Source organism: Myxine glutinosa, chromosome 12 (genome assembly GCF_964187855.1).
Source record: "Myxine glutinosa chromosome 12, kmMyxGlut1.1, whole genome shotgun sequence".
Taxonomy (NCBI): domain Eukaryota; kingdom Metazoa; phylum Chordata; class Myxini; order Myxiniformes; family Myxinidae; genus Myxine; species Myxine glutinosa.
Window position 1 is genome coordinate 61033409 of NC_136272.1, and position 17888 is coordinate 61051296.

The following is a 17888-nucleotide window of genomic DNA, read 5'->3' on the forward strand; positions in this document are numbered from 1 at the left end:
GGAGAAGAGGAAAGATTTCATATCCGAAGCAATGATGGATTCCATGACTTTGCTGATAATTGGGAGAAGGCTGATTGGTCTGTAGTTGCTAGGATCTGTTTTTGCACCTTTTTTGTGCAAAGCGGTGATGTTGGCTGATTTCCAAGCAGATGGCAGTTGACCTTGAGCAAAAGAGAGGGTGAAGAGAACAGAGAGAGGGTGAGATAGAGCAGCAGAGCAGGATTTTAGGACCCGTGGGCTGATGCCGTCGGGTCCAGTTGCAGAATCAGAGTCGAGGGTTGACAGAAACTTTTCCACCTTGTCAGGAGGAAAGGACACGGAGTCCAGGAGCAGCAGGGTACGACTGGGTATGGTGGGTACAGAGAGGGATGGGTTTGGGACACAAGATTTAGAGGCAAACACAGAGTTGAGGCATTCAGCTTTTTCACGTGCGGAGTCAGCTGTGTAGCCGTTTGAGGTAAGGGAGGGGATGGAGGGGGAACAAACACCAGAAACGGATTTGACCAGACGCCACCAGGATTTGGAAGAGGGAGACAGATAAGAGAGTTCGGTCTTGAGAACGGAGAGATATTGTTTCCTGGCTCTCCTGAGGGTGGACACACACTTGTTTCGGGCTTTGTGAAAGGAAATGAGATTTCCTTCCGTTGGATTTGCTTTCCAGGAGACGAAGGCAAGTTGTTTCTGGGCAACAGCCTCACCACAAGATTCCGTGTACCATGGACGGGAGGAAGGGTATGACAACTGAAGACGAGATGGGATAAATCTGTGCATGAGAGAGAGCAATTTACTTTGGAAGAATTCCCAGGATGAGTTGATGTCAGAGGTGGTAGAGATGGGAGACCAGTCCAGATGATTGATGGCTGCTTGAAGACCGTGCCAGTTGGCCTGAGTGAAATGCCAGACTCGTCGACGCTGAGCAGGCTCCCTGAGGATGGTCAGAGAGATGTCCACTTTAACAAGGACATGATCAGATGATCCGATCGGAGCAGAAGAAGAGCAGCAGACATTTTCAGGGAAGTTAGTCATAACCAAGTCAAGAAGAGAAGATGTTCCGTTGACTGAGATCCGAGTCGGGAAATTGACAGATTGTGTCAGTCCCAGTGAGTCGCAGAAGTCCTTTGCTGAAGAGCCATGGCTGGTGAGAGAGGTACCCACACCCAGCCAACTGGCATGATGACAGTTGAAATCACCACATATGAGGAAGAGAGAGTTGGGATGAGTAGATAGAAGTTGGTCCATATCATCAGACAGCGAGATGTAGATGGAGTCATCACTGTTTGGTGGACGGTACAACACACATATGAACAAGAGGTGGGAGCGAAGGGGAAGCCGTAGCCAGAGGTATTCCTGGGGGTGAGGTGGAGAGAGTGCAGTGCAGGGCGAGTGAGGAAGAGAGTTTTTGATAAAGATAGCAACCCCGCCTCCAGGACGAGGCTCAGGTCTATCATACCGGAGGAGGGAGTAGCCCGGGAGAGATACTATGGAATCAGAGACATCATAAAGGAGGAAAGTTTCTGTTAAGCAGATCACGTCTGGTTTGACAGAAGCAACCTGTATGGAGAGATCAGTTAAGTTTGAACGAAGGCCCCGGATGTTTGAGGTCCATACCGTTAATGAAGAGGAAGGGGGAGCATCAGATACAGAACAGGGGGGAGGAGGGGTAGGGTAAGATGTGGAAGAGGTGGAAGAGGTAGGGAGAGCTGTTGAAGGTGTGTCAGAGATTTCAGAATAGCTCGGAGAAAGGGAAGGATGGGGCGGACAAAAGGTTTGATGGTGATTGGGTGAGCCACAATGAGGTGTTATTTGAGGAGGGGGAAGAGCGAGGCAGAAGGTTGGGGGAGATGGAGGTGAGAGTTTGAAGGGGGAAGAAGCGGGGAGGACGCTTTGAGGAGGGGGAGTGAGAGGGGGGAAATTGAGAAGCAATGAGGGTGGGGAGATTTGAAGGGGAGGGGTGAGGGGGGAGTTTGGGAGGGAAGGGACAAGGGGAGGGATTTGAAAGGGATGGGATATGGGGGAGATTTGGAAGGGAGGGGTGAGGCAGGAGTCAAGGAGGGGAGGGGTGAGGGGGCGTCTTGGCGGGGAGGGGTGAGGGGGTAGTTTAGGAGGGAGGGGGCAAGGGGGGAGATTTGAAAGGGATGGGTGATGGGGAAGATTTGGAGGGGAGGGGTGATGGGGAAGATTTGGAGGGGAGGGGTTGTGGGGAAGATTTGGAGGGGAGGGGTGAGATTTGATTTTTGAAAGTGTACAATTTATGGGAAACGAACATTTATTGCAAAATGAGTTTCTTGTGACCTTCGAGTTAAAAATACGTTTAAGGATGCTGGATGGAGGATGGAGTGCAGGAGAGTTTAGGGAATGTAGAAAAAAGGCACTATAGGAGATGGATATTTTTTTTGGGATGAATTGATTTGGTGAGCAAGTCGAAAGCAGCCTTTTAAAGAAGAAGAAGAAAAAGGTGTTATAAAATATGACGGAATACATAACTTGAGGGGAAAGTGTAAACATTGAAGGTTAATGAGTGAAAACTATCTGGGGAAATGGGGGAGAAACACGTGGTCGAAGAACGAACGAACGAATAAGAATGAATAAACGAATGAGAACAGAGAAGGAAATATTTTTTTTATTTTTATATATTTTTTTGAGATGAGATTTACACAAGGAAGTAGGCAATGGGTGAAAAGACTGGGAATACAGAGAACGAAAGTTATTGGATCTCAAACGACGGACCACTGAGAGAAAAACAAAGCCTCAAGGTTGTACAGTGCACACTGTACAAGGCCTCAAGACACGACACGAATTAACACGATTTTCAATACAGGTATGAAAGATTTGCACCGAAAAATCTTCGTCGGGACACAATATACGTACAACACCATAAATAAATACAGTTTTAACGAAAATACAAATGGGAACAATCACTTAACTTCGATTTCAAATCGTTCGCGACGCGGCAAAGGCCTTGCTCGCGACACGGCAAACAGACGATCAATTTATGAAAGATAAACACCGAGAAACAACCAAAGTTGCACACAATAACTTCACACACCGAAAGATAAATACAGTTTCGACAAAATACAATTGTGAACAGACTTAACTTCGAAAAACGTGGAGACCGTGTGGAGCTTCGAAAATCCCTACCAACGTCTCCGAGATCTCGCGAGATCTCCACGTCATAAATTGACTTATGTCAATTTCAACTTATTTTTGGAGAAAATGGTTTTTTATTTTGTGCAAGTTCAACTCATCAGAGTTATTTGAAAAAAGGGGAAGTGTGCTAATATTTGTGGCGACGATCATAGCTTAGTCAACGTTAGGAACCAGGCAAGTCGGCCGATACAAACGTCAGTTTATTCAAGATGGCCCATCGTCACACCTGTCTGCTGTTTTGGTAACTGACTATCCTCCAGGATCTGCCACAGGGTATACAACAACACAACAACATGCATTTTAAGGCCATGTTCCCTGCTAGAGCGGGGGTTAGCCTTGCGGTCCCCATGACAATCTTCTCCATTTTGCCCTATTTTCTGCATCTCTCCTTGTTAACCCCCTTGCCCGCATTTCTTCTTCCACCATCTTTAGCCAAGTCTTTCTCGGTCTTCCCCGTCCTCTACTTCCTTCTACATTAACTTCCATCACTCTTCTCAACCAGTCACTTTCATCCTTCCTCAATACATGACCAAACCATCTCAACCTGTTCCTCTTCACAGCATCAATCACAGGCAATATTCCCATCATCTTTCGCAATTCATCATTTGTCTTCCTCTCTCTCAACGATACTCCGCACATCCATCGAACCATTCGCATTTCCACCCTTTCCAGCCTTCGTTGCTGCTCTACGTTCATTACCCATGTCTCGCTCCCATAAATCATAACACTTCTCACACATGCAGCATACACCTTTCCCTTCAGCTTCAGCGACACTCTCCTCCTCATCAGCACGCCACTCAGTTCCCGAAACTTCTTCCATGCACATCTCACTCGAGCAACCGTTGCCGAGTCTGATCCACCTTCTCCATTCAGCATGTCTCCGAGGTAGCAAAATGTTTTCACACCTTCCAGCTTCACGCCGTCTCCAAGATCCAACTCAACATTTCCTCCATCTGCAGCTCCCTCTGTGCACACCTTACACTTGAATGTAGCTGCCACACTGGTTAATGACCCTCTCAGACCACTACATTTTTGATGAACCCACTCAGCACACATTGTACATTGAATGGAGTTCACTCCGACACCCTTCCTAGACACAGCACACGGCCACTTCCCAGTTCTTTCCACCTCACCACATGCTTTAGCACTTGCCATCACCTTTGTCTTTCCGATATTCACCTTCAGACCTTTTGTCTCCATACATTCCTTCCACTTGTTCATCTTTTCCTTCAGTCCATCCATACTTTCCGCAATCAACACCAGATCATCTGCATACAACAACTCCCACGGTAAACCCTCCTTTACGGTCTGAGCCAGCACCTCCATCACAGCTACAAATAGTAGTGGACTTAGTACCGACCCCTGATGCACTCCCACCTTCACCTCAAACTCACCACTGTTCCCGTCCTTCGTCCTTACAGCTGTGCGTGCTCTTTTGTACATTGCCATCACTACTCTGATCAACCATTCCTCCACTCCTAACTTCCTCAATGCCCATGTCAATACTTTGCGTGGAACCCTATCGAATGCTTTCTCCAGATCAACAAACCCAAAAAACAACTTCTTCCTCTTATCCATGTACTTCTCCTGCAACTGCCTCACAATGAAAAGCGCATCTGTCGTTCCTCTTCCTGGCATAAATCCAAACTGCATTTCGTCGATCTTCACTTTCTTCCTTATCCTCCTCTCCAACAGCTTTTCCAATACCTTCATTCCATGCTCCAATAACTTTATCGCTCGGTATGAGCCACACTCCAGAGGGTCACCTTTCCCCTTGTATAGAGGGACAAGGGTACTCAGTTCCCAATCCACTGGAATGCGGCCTTCTTTCACCACCAAATTGCAGATCTCTGTCATTCTCTTCACACCCCAACTTCCTGCTGCCTTCAACATATCTCCCACAACTCCCGTCGGCCCTCCCGCTTTTCCACTCTTCATTGCTTTTATCGCTTCCTCAACTTCCTTCTCAGTTATCTTCTCTGCCAGTCCTAAAACTGGGTTACTCTCTATGTTACCATCCCATTCATTCTCTGTATTCAACAGCATTTCCATATATCTTTTCCATCTTCCTTTAATTCCATCTGGGTCGACAACGATTTATCCCACTTCATCCTTCAAGCAACTCACCCCCATCACATCAGACCTCTCTTTCGCTATCTGCTTTGCAATCCTGAATACTGCTTTCTGACCCTCTTCCGAATCCAAGCGTTCTCCGAACATTTTCCTACATGCCTCCTGCGCCTTTGCTACCTCTTTCTTTGCAGCCTTCCTGGCTGCCTTATAACTTATAACTGCCACAGGGTATGGAAAAACCAAATCAGAAAGGACTCTATAACAACAGGATCATACTTTTGAGCGAAATTATCAGGATGGATGACATTTGATAGGAACCTTTTAAAATATAGATCGTTAATAAAGTGCACCAGGAGGTTTCTGTTTGAATAATTGACACAAATTGATTCACAGGAGGTTTGAAAACATCTACGTGGGTTGGGGGCACAAGTACACGGGCAAGCCGTTCTGCCCAACGCTTCCTCCAGCACCGCAGAAAGAGTACGAGATTGGCTTGGATGTCACCGAGGTGCTAGATCCTACTGTGGAAGAGGAGCTTGCTTTCAAACAACTTGAAGCACATGAAGCAGAGCAAACAGAGGAAGAGGAAGAGGAGGAGGAGGAGGAAGACGCAGAAGAGGAAGATAATTAGAAAGAACACAAGTATAAAAAAAAATGTGTTTGGCAACTTCGTCGTGGAGGCGTAAACTTTGTTTGCTTTTGTGAAGTTTGATTATATTCAACCCCAACGAAGTTAGCCAGTTATTTGCGTTAAGTTACTGCTCCAGTATGTTTAAATGCGGATGATTGAGGTTAACTTCACTTGAGAGCAATAAACTCATCAAAACATATGTGCAGCATGTTGAGTGTACACAGGTTCAGGTTTGTGTGCACGAGGTTTGACAAAATCTCAGCTTAGGTTTCTTCCGAAGACCGAATCAGCTTTTCTTCTCACCCACCAAACTCATCCATCCACCAGTCATGAAGAATTTTGATGAAAATGCACATTTGTGTTTGAAAGCAAACAATCATTAGAGATTTTTTTTTTTGTATGCAAGATCGAGGCTCGTGAAAGAGCGAACATTAATCACACAAAAAGTCAAACCGACACATAAAACATATAATAAGGGGAGCGGTACACAAGATGGGGAGAGAGGGGGAAGGACACAAACACAACATTTGAGAGCAGGGACATCGAGAGAACTGTGGGAGGGAGAGGGCTTGGGGGAAGGTGGGAGAGGTATAAAACATATGGACACTGCAAGGACTTCCAGGAAAGAAGTTGGAATTTCAAAAAAGTGTATCTGGGGTGAATTAGCGGGGGTAGAAAAGATCAAGGTTTTGGATGGGGGAAGATAAGAGATGGTGGTGAACAGCTGTTTTAAAGACCTGGAGGGAGAAGTGGGATTGAAGGGAGTGGGGGAGTTTGTTCCAGAGGCGGGAGAAAAGGGGAATGAAAGAGTGAAGGTGAGCAGAGAGCCTTAATTTTGGCAGTTTAACCATAAGAGGGTTGCTGGCAGATCTTGTGCGACCTGGAGGAATATTTGGGGGACAGAGCCCAGAGAGCTGGGGGAGCAAGGCCGGAGAGGAGTCGGTAGAAGACAGAAAGACCACCAACCTACCTGCGGGTGAGTGAGTGAAAGGCCCTCGGAGTTAGCTTCATCGCAGGAGATTCCAATGATTCTGAAAGCTTTGGTTTCAACAGCGTGAAGCCGAGCAAGGTGTGAGGCAGGAGCCCGGCCCAGAGGGGAGAGCAGTATTCCATTGAGCTGCGGATGAAAGCCTTGTATGTGGTGAGGAGCTCAGGTGTGCCAAGGAAGGACTTCGTACGACGGAGGATGCCCAGTCGGTGACTGGCTTTGGAGGCCAGCTTGGAAATGTGGTTTTCCCAGGAAAGATCATGGCAGATAGTGAGACCCAAAAGCTTGAGCGACAGAACTTCTTGGAGAGGATTGTTGAGAAAGTAGATGGGAGGGTTGTCCAGTTGGTCTTTTCGGAGAGACATAATAAGAGTGTGAGATTTGTCAGGATTGAACGACATGTTCCACTTGTTTCACCAGTCTGTGATTTTGTCCACGTCTGCAGAGAGTGCGGAGGCTGCAGACTGCCGATGTGAGGGAAGAGGAATGGAGCGGCAGAGAGTGGAGTCATCAGCAAAGAGATAGAGAGGATTTTCCAGAGAGTCGGAGAGATCATTGATGAAGACCAGAAAAAGCACAGGGCCCAGAACACTGCCTTGGGGAACTCCAGCCTGAACAAGAAGGGGAGATGAGAGAAATCCATTCAGGGCCACACGTTGACTAAATCTCACACTCTCACCATCTTTCTCTGAAAGGACCGTCAGGCAAAGCCTCCTATCTACTTTCTTAAAAAAGAGATCTTTTCAATTAAATGTGTAGTGGGGTTTCTATGGCAATGCAAATGGGGATTAGGGGTAGAAGGACATGTAACCATGTACCAGACTAGACTTACAGGCTAGACTTACAATCCTGTAGGGTCTGCATTATGATGGAGGAAGTCAGTTAGGTTCAGGAATTTGGAATTGGCCAGGGGGTGTCGGTGATACCTTTCTTAATCCTCGTTAAGGACACCATGGGATCATCTGTACCGTCCACAAACTAATGCCGCTGTCCTGTCTGCCTACATTAATTTGTGGACGTTACATATCCCAGTACGGGACGACCAATTCAACGTCCATGCGAGGGACGGCACACAAATTGATGAATCACCGTTTGTGAAACACCAGGGTGCCGGTTTATAGCTGGGCTGAGATCCATAGCCCAGGTTGGACAGCTCAGAGGCGAGTGTGCGTACCTCTAGGCCATCCTGAAAATCCAGGGGGACATGGGTCATAAATAAGATAAAGCGAAATGAAAGTGAATATTTACGAGATGATCACGATCAACACCTTAAGATAGAGAAAGCAAACAAAACAAGAAAGAGCCATCAGAGATTGCAGATCCTCACCAGAACCTGTGGTTTTGTCCGTTGGGTCTTTTGGGTCCGTGGGGTCCTTTTGGTGTTCGGGGTCTTTAAGGGTCTTCGGGTTCTAAAGGTCTTAAAAGGTGTTACGGTTCTAAAGGATCTTAGATGGTCTTAGGTTTACAAAGGGCCTAAAGTGTCTTAAAGAGTCTTAGTGGTTTTAGGGGTCCTAAGAGTTGTATGGGTCTTTGGGTCTTCATGGTCCTTAGGGTCTTTGTGGTCTTAATGGGTTTCAGTGGTTGTAAATGTTTGAGAATGTTTTAGGGGTCATAAAGGGTCTAATGTAATTAATACACACATGTTTTGTGTGGACAAAGACAGACAAACGGACCCAAATACAATACCCTCTCTTCTGGTGAGGGTAACTAGAACGTCACTCGGTAGAGCGCACACCTCCGCCAGGTTGAACAGTTTATGTTTTGTTTACCACTGATAGGATGGATCTGGATCCGGACCTGAAACAAAATCGAATCAGCTTTTCCTCTCACCTCCCAAACTCATCCACCAAGTTTTGTCCTAACACGTCCACAACCTTTTGAAATGTCATACTACGTATCGTTTTTAGCTCCATCGCTCAATGGTGAAGATTCAATTAAAACATTTTCTGACCTTCACTGAAATCTAATAAATTAGTCCTTGTCACACACCCAACCTGTCCACCAAATTCCATCTGAATCCCTGCACACAAACAAACAAACAGATAGGGGCGAAAAAACAACCTCCATCCACCTTCGTTGGCGGAGGTAAAAAGGTGCAAAGACCGATCCACTTAAGTACAGACCAATTAGTTTACTTCCTATCATCAGCAAGGTCATGGAATCCATCATCGGAGTCGATATGAAATGCTTCATTTTCTCCAACAGCCTCATTTCGTATCATCAATTTGGATTCACACCAGGTCACTTCACCTTGGACATGCTGATTCTACTCCTAACAATGGATGGAGGTTCTCCATGTTAGACATCAGATCAGGGCCGTCTCTCTGGACACATCTCTTGCTTTTGATACAGTCTTGCATCCTGCCTTACTCTCAAACCTCTCTGCCTGTGGTATTCAAGGCAAACTCCTCACATGGCTTATTGTTGCTTACCGTTACTGACTTTCTCTCCTCTCGTAGCCAACGTGTGCTCTCCATGGAATCCTTTCATCTCCTCTACCTGTCAAGGCTGGAGTGCCCCAAGGCAGTGTTCTGGGCCCAGTCCTACTCCTGCTCCTGCTCTTCATAAATAATTTCTCTGACTCTGGAAAATCTCCTTTATCCATTTGCTGATGACTCCACCCTCTGCAGTGGCGTCACTCATCCTTCAGACAGGTAGGCTGCATCCCCTTCCATCTCTTCAGACCTTGACAAAATCACAAGCTCGTCAAACACTTGGAATATGTCTTCCAATCCTGATAAATCTCACACTCTCACCATCTTTCTCTGAAAGGACAGTCAGGCAAAGCCTCCCATCTACTTTCTTAAGAATTCTCTTGAGGAAGTTCAGCCACTCAAACTCAGTCACAAAAAACGAGAGCCAAGTCGTATCCCCACACTTCCCAACTACGGAAAAGTTGAAAGATGGCAAAAGGGTCCAGCAGGAATGACCTAATATCAAATTTTGAGTTCAAGTTTTTTCCCGTTTTGACCCTCGTGACCCAAATTCCCCACCGAGGGGCAGGAAGCAGGGTCAAATCCAAAGAAATCGTTGCATATTTCATGTGTCCCCCAATGTTGATTTCATTAAATACAAAGTTTCATTAAAAAATGTTCGAAAATGAGCATTTTTTTTGTTCTTGACCTTTTGACCCTGCCCCAAGGGGTGGGGCCAAAATGACATTGCTCTCACAGCTTCTTGCCTATGGTGGTCATAATGACCAAGTTTGGTGGATTTGTGTACAACTGTTTAGGAGAAGATAGTGTGACGGACAGACAGACAGGCAAAGCAGATTACAATAACCCTCCATTTTTATTTTTTTTCAAAAACAAGTGAAAGAGGCAATAAGAAGTCAATGGTCGACAACAAATTGAGAAATTCCACCAATGTCAAAATGGACAGATATGACACACTTGGGATGAAAATCCTACAGAGCACCAACCACACTGATGGAATTTCACAGCAGATGGAGGGACAGAAGATGAGTGCAAACCCACAAGAGGACACACAATGAGTGCAACTCCACAAGAGGACACACAATGAGTGCAACTCCACAAGAGGACACACAATGAGTGCAACTCTACAAGAGGACACCCACAGAGTGCAACCCCACAAGAGGACACACAATGAGTGCAACTCCACAAGAGGACATACAATGTTGTGCAACTCGACAAGAGGACACACAATGAGTGCAACTCCACAAGAGGACACACAATGAGTGCAACTCCACAAGAGGACACACAATGAGTGCAACTCCACAAGAGGACACCCACAGTGCAACCCCACAAGAGGACACCCACAGAGTGCAACTCCACAAGAGGACATACAATGTTGTGCAACTCGACAAGAGGACACACAATGAGTGCAACTCCACAAGAGGACACACAATGAGTGCAACCCCACAAGAGGACACACAATGAGTGCAACTCCACAAGAGGACACACAATGAGTGCAACTCCACAAGAGGACACACAATGAGTGCAACTCCACAAGAGGACACAGAATGAGTGTAACTCCACAAGAGGACACACAATGAGTGCAACTCCACAAGAGGACACACAATGAGTGCAACTCCACAAGAGGACACACAATGAGTGCAACTCCACAAGAGGACACACAATGAGTGCAACTCCACAAGAGGACACACAATGAGTGCAACCCCACAAGAGGACACACAATGAGTGCAACTCCACAAGAGGACACACAATGAGTGCAACTCCACAAGAGGACACACAATGAGTGCAACTCCACAAGAGGACACACAATGAGTGCAACTCCACAAGAGGACACACAATGAGTGCAACTCCACAAGAGGACACACAATGAGTGCAACTCCACAAGAGGACACACAATGAGTGCAACTCCACAAGAGGACACACAATGAGTGCAACCCCACAAGAGGACACACAATGAATGCAACTCCACAAGAGGACACACAATGAGTGCAACTCCACAAGAGGACACAACTCACACAACCTCAGCAAATAGAGACAGCAGACAGCACAGGATGTGACATCAGATGTGAAAGTTACTTCCCGGAACACATTGGGTGAATGTGGCGTCATCTCGTGGCGGCACTTTTCTCCATAATCAGTGGGGCACTTTGAAGGACTCCACATCCAAGGGATTCCAACACGTGCGGAATGTCAATACTCTATCCTCTCAATGCTGAGTGTCAAGCTGAGAAGCAGCACGTACCATTTTAAAAGTCTTTGGCATGACTCAGCCGGGGTTCAAACCGCTGACGTCCCAGACTCAGAATGGCTGATCTTCAAGATCTTCAATGCCACCAATTCTACCTTTCAGAAAAAGGTGTTTTTCCACCACAGGTTAGCCTTCGTCAGGGATGCGCATTCATAATCAGTGAGCTCAATTTTAAAATACGTTCAAAGGCCTACCAAAGGCCTACCTGGCATTAGTTCCACTCCCAGGAATGAAATGCTTTTACAACATAAAACAACAGAAACAAAACAAACATAAAACAATCAAAATATATTTGTTTGAACAAACAAAACGTAACATTAAATGCATTTCGGAGTTGATTTTGTAAAATTGTTTCTTGGCAGATTAATTATTCACTATATTATTATCATTATTATTATAACTAGGGCATTGCCCGTACGTGGGTGCCCGTTCCTTGCCAAAAAAAAAAAAAAACGCTACCCGTACGCTCTACCCCGCCCGTACGCCCGTAAACAAAAAAAACAACGCTCTTCGCTTCCGCCCTTCGCTCTGACTGAATTGGGAGAAATAATGCGCATAAGAAATCGAATTACGTACCGTAATGGCGGTCAGCTCGTAACGCGCTCAGCTCCGCTCGTCTCACATCGGCCACGCCTACGCAACAAAGCGTTCTGTGATTGGCTGCCGGAAGTGAAGTCGTCACTGTCCGGAAGTTCGCAAATCGCAGTTACGATGAATCGTTTTAATTTAATCGCAGTTTGAATTCATTTTAAAACATAGTTTAACGGCAACATAGTTTTCCAACGTGAAATAAATGAATACGCTGTCAAATGTGCCGTCCGAGGCAGAGTCTGATCGCCACGTTCGGCACACGTGATAGCTCGCTGCTCTCTGATTGGTTGAAGCGTTTTTTGGACATAGCTCGGTAAGTACTTGTCCGATTAATTTCAAACCTTGAAAAGGCACATCCTCGGGTCCCCAGCAATATACCTGGCAAGTTTCAAGTATATCGGACCCGTGGTTGTTGAGAAACAGCGGTCACAGACACACAGACACACAGACACACAGACACACAGACACACAGACACACAGACACACAGAGATTGCTGGAATTATTATTATAATAAAATAATAATAATAATAATAATACAGATTTGTGTTGTTCTACAATGAAGAGACATCCTCAGTGTCAGAATGGAAGACGCAACAAAAACAAGATTTGCACATCATCAGTGGGAAATCAGACAATTCGTCTTCTTTTTTTTATGGGGCCCTGTAAGATCATGTAGGTGAGCTCTCTGCGTCGTATGCCAGACAAGGTGACAGCCATCGTTCCACCTCTGCCAAGGACACCTTCTTCCTCGAGGCGTATTCCTTCACCTGCACAGACAAACAAGACTCATCTTCATGGATTCAAAACGACGTTGCGTCTCCCCGCCATCCCCCGTGCATCGTGCCAATAGTAATACTGGTTGCATCACCTCTAGGATGTGGTATTGCAGTCGATGCAGTGCCCCCGTACATTAGGTCATGGAATTTGAATTTTGGCCAGGGTATCGGCACCCAATGACCCACTGTCGTGAGAGATGCCATGAGATCTTTAACATCTACCAGCTGCAAAATAGTGGGAGATGGTTCCCCGGATTGGACAGTGTACTCATTGATGCAACACGATGCCTGTGGACCATTTACAATCCGAATCTGAATCGAAAACAGATGAGACATCTCAAAGGCAAGTTCCGAGCTCTGTCAGCCCATTTTGTCATGTGTAAAATCAAACATTGTCTCACACTTCTGGGTTCTATTGGGATACAACTTTGGCCTAGTTACCCTCGCCTGAGGATTTGAGTCCGTTTGTTACTTGCAAAATCGAAGATTTTTCAAGTATAGTGGTCGGTTGCGTTTGTGGTTCTGTCTGTTTGTTTGTCTGTCTGTTTGTTTGTCACCGGCCTACAGGTCACAATTCGAAACCGATCGTCACGAAACTTCACCAAGTTGTATAGGTCGTCCCAATTGAGAAACCTATTGTTTTTGGCGTCAAAAGGTCAAAAGGTCAACATAGCCCAAAGGTCACCAACTTTGCCAAATTTCTGAAATCCTCAATTTTCTTCCGATTGACTTGAAATTTGAAGAGGACTTGCATGTCTGGTCACTGAATTCAACCACCAAGTATATTTGAGGTCAACATAGGCCAAAAGGTCAACATAGGCCAAATTTCTAAAATCCTCAATTTTCATCCAATTGACTTCAAATTTGAAGAGGACTTGCATATCTGGTCACTGAATTCAACCACAAATTATATTTTAGGTGAACATAGGCCAAAAGTTCAACATAGGCCGAATTTCTAAAATCACCAATTTTCATCTGATTGACTTTAAATTCTAAGAGGATTTACATATATGGTCATTGAATTCAACCACCAACTGTTTTTGAGGTCAACATAGGCCAAGTTTTTTAAATCCTCAATTTTCATCCGATTAACTTGAAAATTGAACAGCATTTGCACATTGAGTCACTAAATAGGGAAACTAACTATTTTGAGGTCAAAATGTCAAAGGTCAACTCAAGGTCAACCTTATAAAATCATTTTTCATCTGAAAAATCGTCACTTTTCATCCTGTCCGAGCTTTGATCAAGATTGTCAATTTTAATCTTGATGAAATGGACAATTTGCTGTATCAATGGAATTTTTTTTCTTGGGGGTGTGGAGTGGATTTTTCAAGTATCGTGCTCCAGCATGACGTCTTCTTCTTTGTTTGTCTGTTTGTTTGTCTGTTTGTCTGCACAGATTAAATATGATTTTCTCTGCAACCGTTGGTCGGATTGACAGGAAAATTTCACCATAGGTGCAACTCCACCTGTATAATTTTTTAATGATAATTATGACGTCATAGGTCACGTGGTTCGGCCGCCATCTTGGAAAAACCGAAAAACTTTGCACCTCTATATCTCCGAAAGCACTGTATAGAAAAAAATTGAGACATGGCTCATTGTAAAGAACTCTCCATGGGGAATAAAATGTGTTAATGATGATGTCATAGGTGCCTCCATTATGACATCATAATTCGACATGTACAAAACTTCATCCTATCAAGATGAAATTTCTTGAGCATCATGTAGGCATTAATTGGTGGAGAAAAAAATGATGGCGTCATCGGTCACGTGGTTCGGCCGAAATATTTGTTTTCACACAAAAGCCTTAAAAACCACTGAAAACACATCCTGGCGAGGGTCTGCAATCTCTGATTGCTCTTTCTTGTTTTGAATTCTATTCCGTCCCCCCATCAGAGTATCATTGCATTATGTTCACTGCACAGCTTACGTGAAGCATCTGCTTGCGGATATATCACTGAATAACATAATGATACTTCCTCCCCCCCCCCCCCCCCCCCAAATAACAATATTGGGGATGTGCACAGGCACAATAAGGGCCCTTAGAAGGATATTGTCGAAAGTGCCTCATCTTGCAATTGCTTACATGTGGATACACAGTAGCAGTCTCCTTGATCTAACATGATCTCAGGGAAACACACGAGTTGGGTTTGTGAAATAATTTGATGTTTTTCATCCTTTCAATTGGCTTGTCCCCATCTTGCAAGCCAGCCTCCTTTTCCTAGTTTGCCCATTTCTCTATCAAACGAGACAGCTCAGATGAAGCACATCCAAGCAGGGTGAGGTGAGGTAAACGTTAAAAGGTGGAAAAGGGCAAATTACAAACATAAATAAGGTGGAGGATAAATAAAAATGAAAATAAAAAAGTATACCAAGAAACAACATTCTTCTGACTGGTCTCCAAACCATTCTTTCAATACCTATGAACAATATTGACCATGAGATCATTAAAACCATCATTATGATTTCACATTTCTACATTCTCCCTCATACCTGATCCTGTGCCACTTTTCCCACTGCAAAATAGCTCGATTTGGGATGAGAAAAGTACAGGCCAGAAACAGCAGCTGCTGGAAGCATCGCCAGGGATTCGGTCAAAACTATTCCTGCGAAAAACACAAGGACGTGCCGCATTGGCGCATTCTGTGCCAGTAAGCATGCACACATCTGGAGGTTAAAGAGTACTTCCTGTATCGAACAGGAAGCAGGCGTTTTGTGCCATAAAATGCTGCATCGTACCAGTAGCAGCCTCAATATCTGCCAATGACCACATGGTGAGCTTTTCCGAATGATCCGGCTGGCTCGGATAACCAGGCGCAGGGCGCACTCCCTTGTAGCGCACACGTAGCAAATCTGCCGAATCCAGCTGCTCCTGTTGTGCATAACCCCAGAACTCACGGCGGACACGCGTATGGAGCTCTTCAGCAAAGGCCTGCAACATCAGGATCATCCTGTGCTTTACACATGCCATTCGTGCTCCTTTTCAAAATAAAGCTTTTGCATGTACACTCACCCAAAACATGTTCTCAAGTTTGTGTGTGCCTTTGAAAAAATAATAGCAACAACACTTTTTTTTACTAACCTCAGCCAGACGGTCAGCTAAGGCCTTCACCATGATGCTGCTGTAATCATCAAGGTTTTGTTCAAAATCACGGCTCAAACGCTCTGCTCCAAAGCAGGCAACTGCAAATAGGCCGATGTAGTCTGCAACACCAGACTCTTGTGGTGCTATGAAATCTGACAAGCATAGGTAGGCCTCTGGGTCCGAAGAGTCCTTCTCTGCCTGCCGAGGTGGTGGGAGAATGGAAGATGGATAAAATGAATCATCTTTTATCCTGACGGTATTAAACAAAAGTGAAAGTCTAAACAACAAATAAAATCAACCTGTTGCCTCAATCCATGCAATACAGCAACTGGGGGATCACGGCGTGGCATGACGTCATGAGCGAACAGCCAGACGTCATCATCTCTCGCACAAGCAGGCCAAAAACCCACAAGGCCACGACCGGTGAGCTGTTTTTCATCCAGGAGATGGGCGAGCATGGCTTGCGCATCTTCAAACACCCGCCGTGCCTCTTCTCCTATAGATTTGTGTGAAAGGATAGCATTGGAAATGGGAGAGCTTTCAAACTACAAATTATCCCCACACCCATCTCGTCCTCTCCCAAGGATTGTTGTTGCCAAGCACAAAAATGGTTAACCTCCTCCCCGATTTACGTACTCCATAATTCCATCTCAACTCTACAGCCTCCACTGCTACTCCTTTCTCCTCCAAATCTTCTTTCCTTTGTCTAAAGCTTCCACCCAACTCCTCTACCCTTCTTTTTCTTCCTGAAACTTTCCCTTCCCTTGGTTTTCCCAATATACAGACTTGGCATTTAATATGGAATTTTTTTTTCTTCTTGACATGGGTTTACTTTCTGAACTCAGTATATCAATTTGGTGAGTTTATTTTACCCTTCGGTGATGTCTCTGTTGAAAGAACCATGTCACTGGTTCAGACTATAGTCTCGCGAGATCACGGCGAGGTCACGTCTTTTCGAAGCTGCTCCATGCGCTCACGCTTTCGAAGCTAAGTGATATTTCTCAATCGTGTTTTTGTCGAGACTGTATCTATCTTTCGGTGTATGTACCTATAGCGTATCTTTTGGAAAATTTTCTGTGCTAATTTTTCGTACATGTATACACAATCGTCGGTTAATGGTATCGAGTATTCTGCGGCCTAGTACTCGTAGGCTTGGACTACCATACCGTCTCCGACCTTGTGGTTTGTTTTTCTCTCAGCGATTCGTCGAATGCGCTGAAATTATTTTCGTTCTCTGTTTTGTACCAGTCGTTCACCCTGTACCTCCTTGTTTAATATCTGTACTCACAAAAAAAAAAAAAAACCCCCAAAAAAACTATTTCCTTCCCAGGTCTTATTCGTTTATTTGTTCTTATTGTTCGTTCGTTCTTCGTTCGCGATCACGCGGTTAGAAATGTATAATCTCTCCCCTGAACAACTATTTTCTCTCATATATTATAACACCCTTTTCTTCTTTTCCTACAAAAGGATGCTTTCGTCTTGCTCACCAAATCTATTCATTCCAAAAAATATATATAATACCATCTCTTACAGTTCCTCCTTTCTACATTCCCTAAACTATCCAGAACTCCATCCCTCCTCCAGTGTCCTCAAACGTATTTTTGACTTGAAGGTCTCAAACTCATTTTGCAAAAAATGTTCGTTTCCCATGAATCGTACGCTTTTCAAAATCCAATCTCACCCCTCCCCTCAAAATCCTCCCCATCACCCATCCCTTTCAAATCTCCCCCCTTGCCCCTTCCCTCCCCTCCCTCCTAAACTCCCCCCACACCCCTCCCCTCCGAGACTCTCCCTCGCTCCTCCCCTCCTAGACTCCCCTCTCACCCCTCCTCCTCAAAGCATCCTCCCTGCTTCTTCCTCCTTCCAACTTTCACCTTCATCTCCCCAAACCTTCTGCCTTGCTCTTCCCC

General features: G+C 45.1%; 2 protein-coding genes across 6 annotated transcripts in view; one reads left to right on the top strand and one right to left on the bottom strand.

Moving 5' to 3' along the window:
* LOC137437456 (radial spoke head protein 4 homolog A) overlaps positions 1-6050 on the top strand; it is a 55364-nt gene extending 49314 nt beyond the window's left edge. For all 3 annotated transcript variants that reach the window (XM_078766848.1, XM_068131793.2, XM_068131794.2), the window contains one exon: positions 5614-6050. In XM_078766848.1, the coding sequence (XP_078622974.1) occupies positions 5614-5851 (238 nt within the window). In that variant the 3' untranslated portion in view covers positions 5852-6050. The remainder of the gene's footprint in view (positions 1-5613) is intronic.
* A 4061-nt stretch (positions 6051-10111) lies between these two features.
* MTR (5-methyltetrahydrofolate-homocysteine methyltransferase) overlaps positions 10112-17888 on the bottom strand; it is a 141275-nt gene continuing 133498 nt past the window's right edge. For all 3 annotated transcript variants that reach the window (XM_068131796.2, XM_078766853.1, XM_068131797.2), the window contains exons 29-33: positions 16278-16474; positions 15976-16176; positions 15633-15825; positions 15387-15499; positions 10112-12881 (exon numbers count right to left, since the gene is read on the bottom strand). In XM_068131796.2, the coding sequence (XP_067987897.1) occupies positions 12783-12881; positions 15387-15499; positions 15633-15825; positions 15976-16176; positions 16278-16474 (803 nt within the window). In that variant the 3' untranslated portion in view covers positions 10112-12782. The remainder of the gene's footprint in view (positions 12882-15386; positions 15500-15632; positions 15826-15975; positions 16177-16277; positions 16475-17888) is intronic.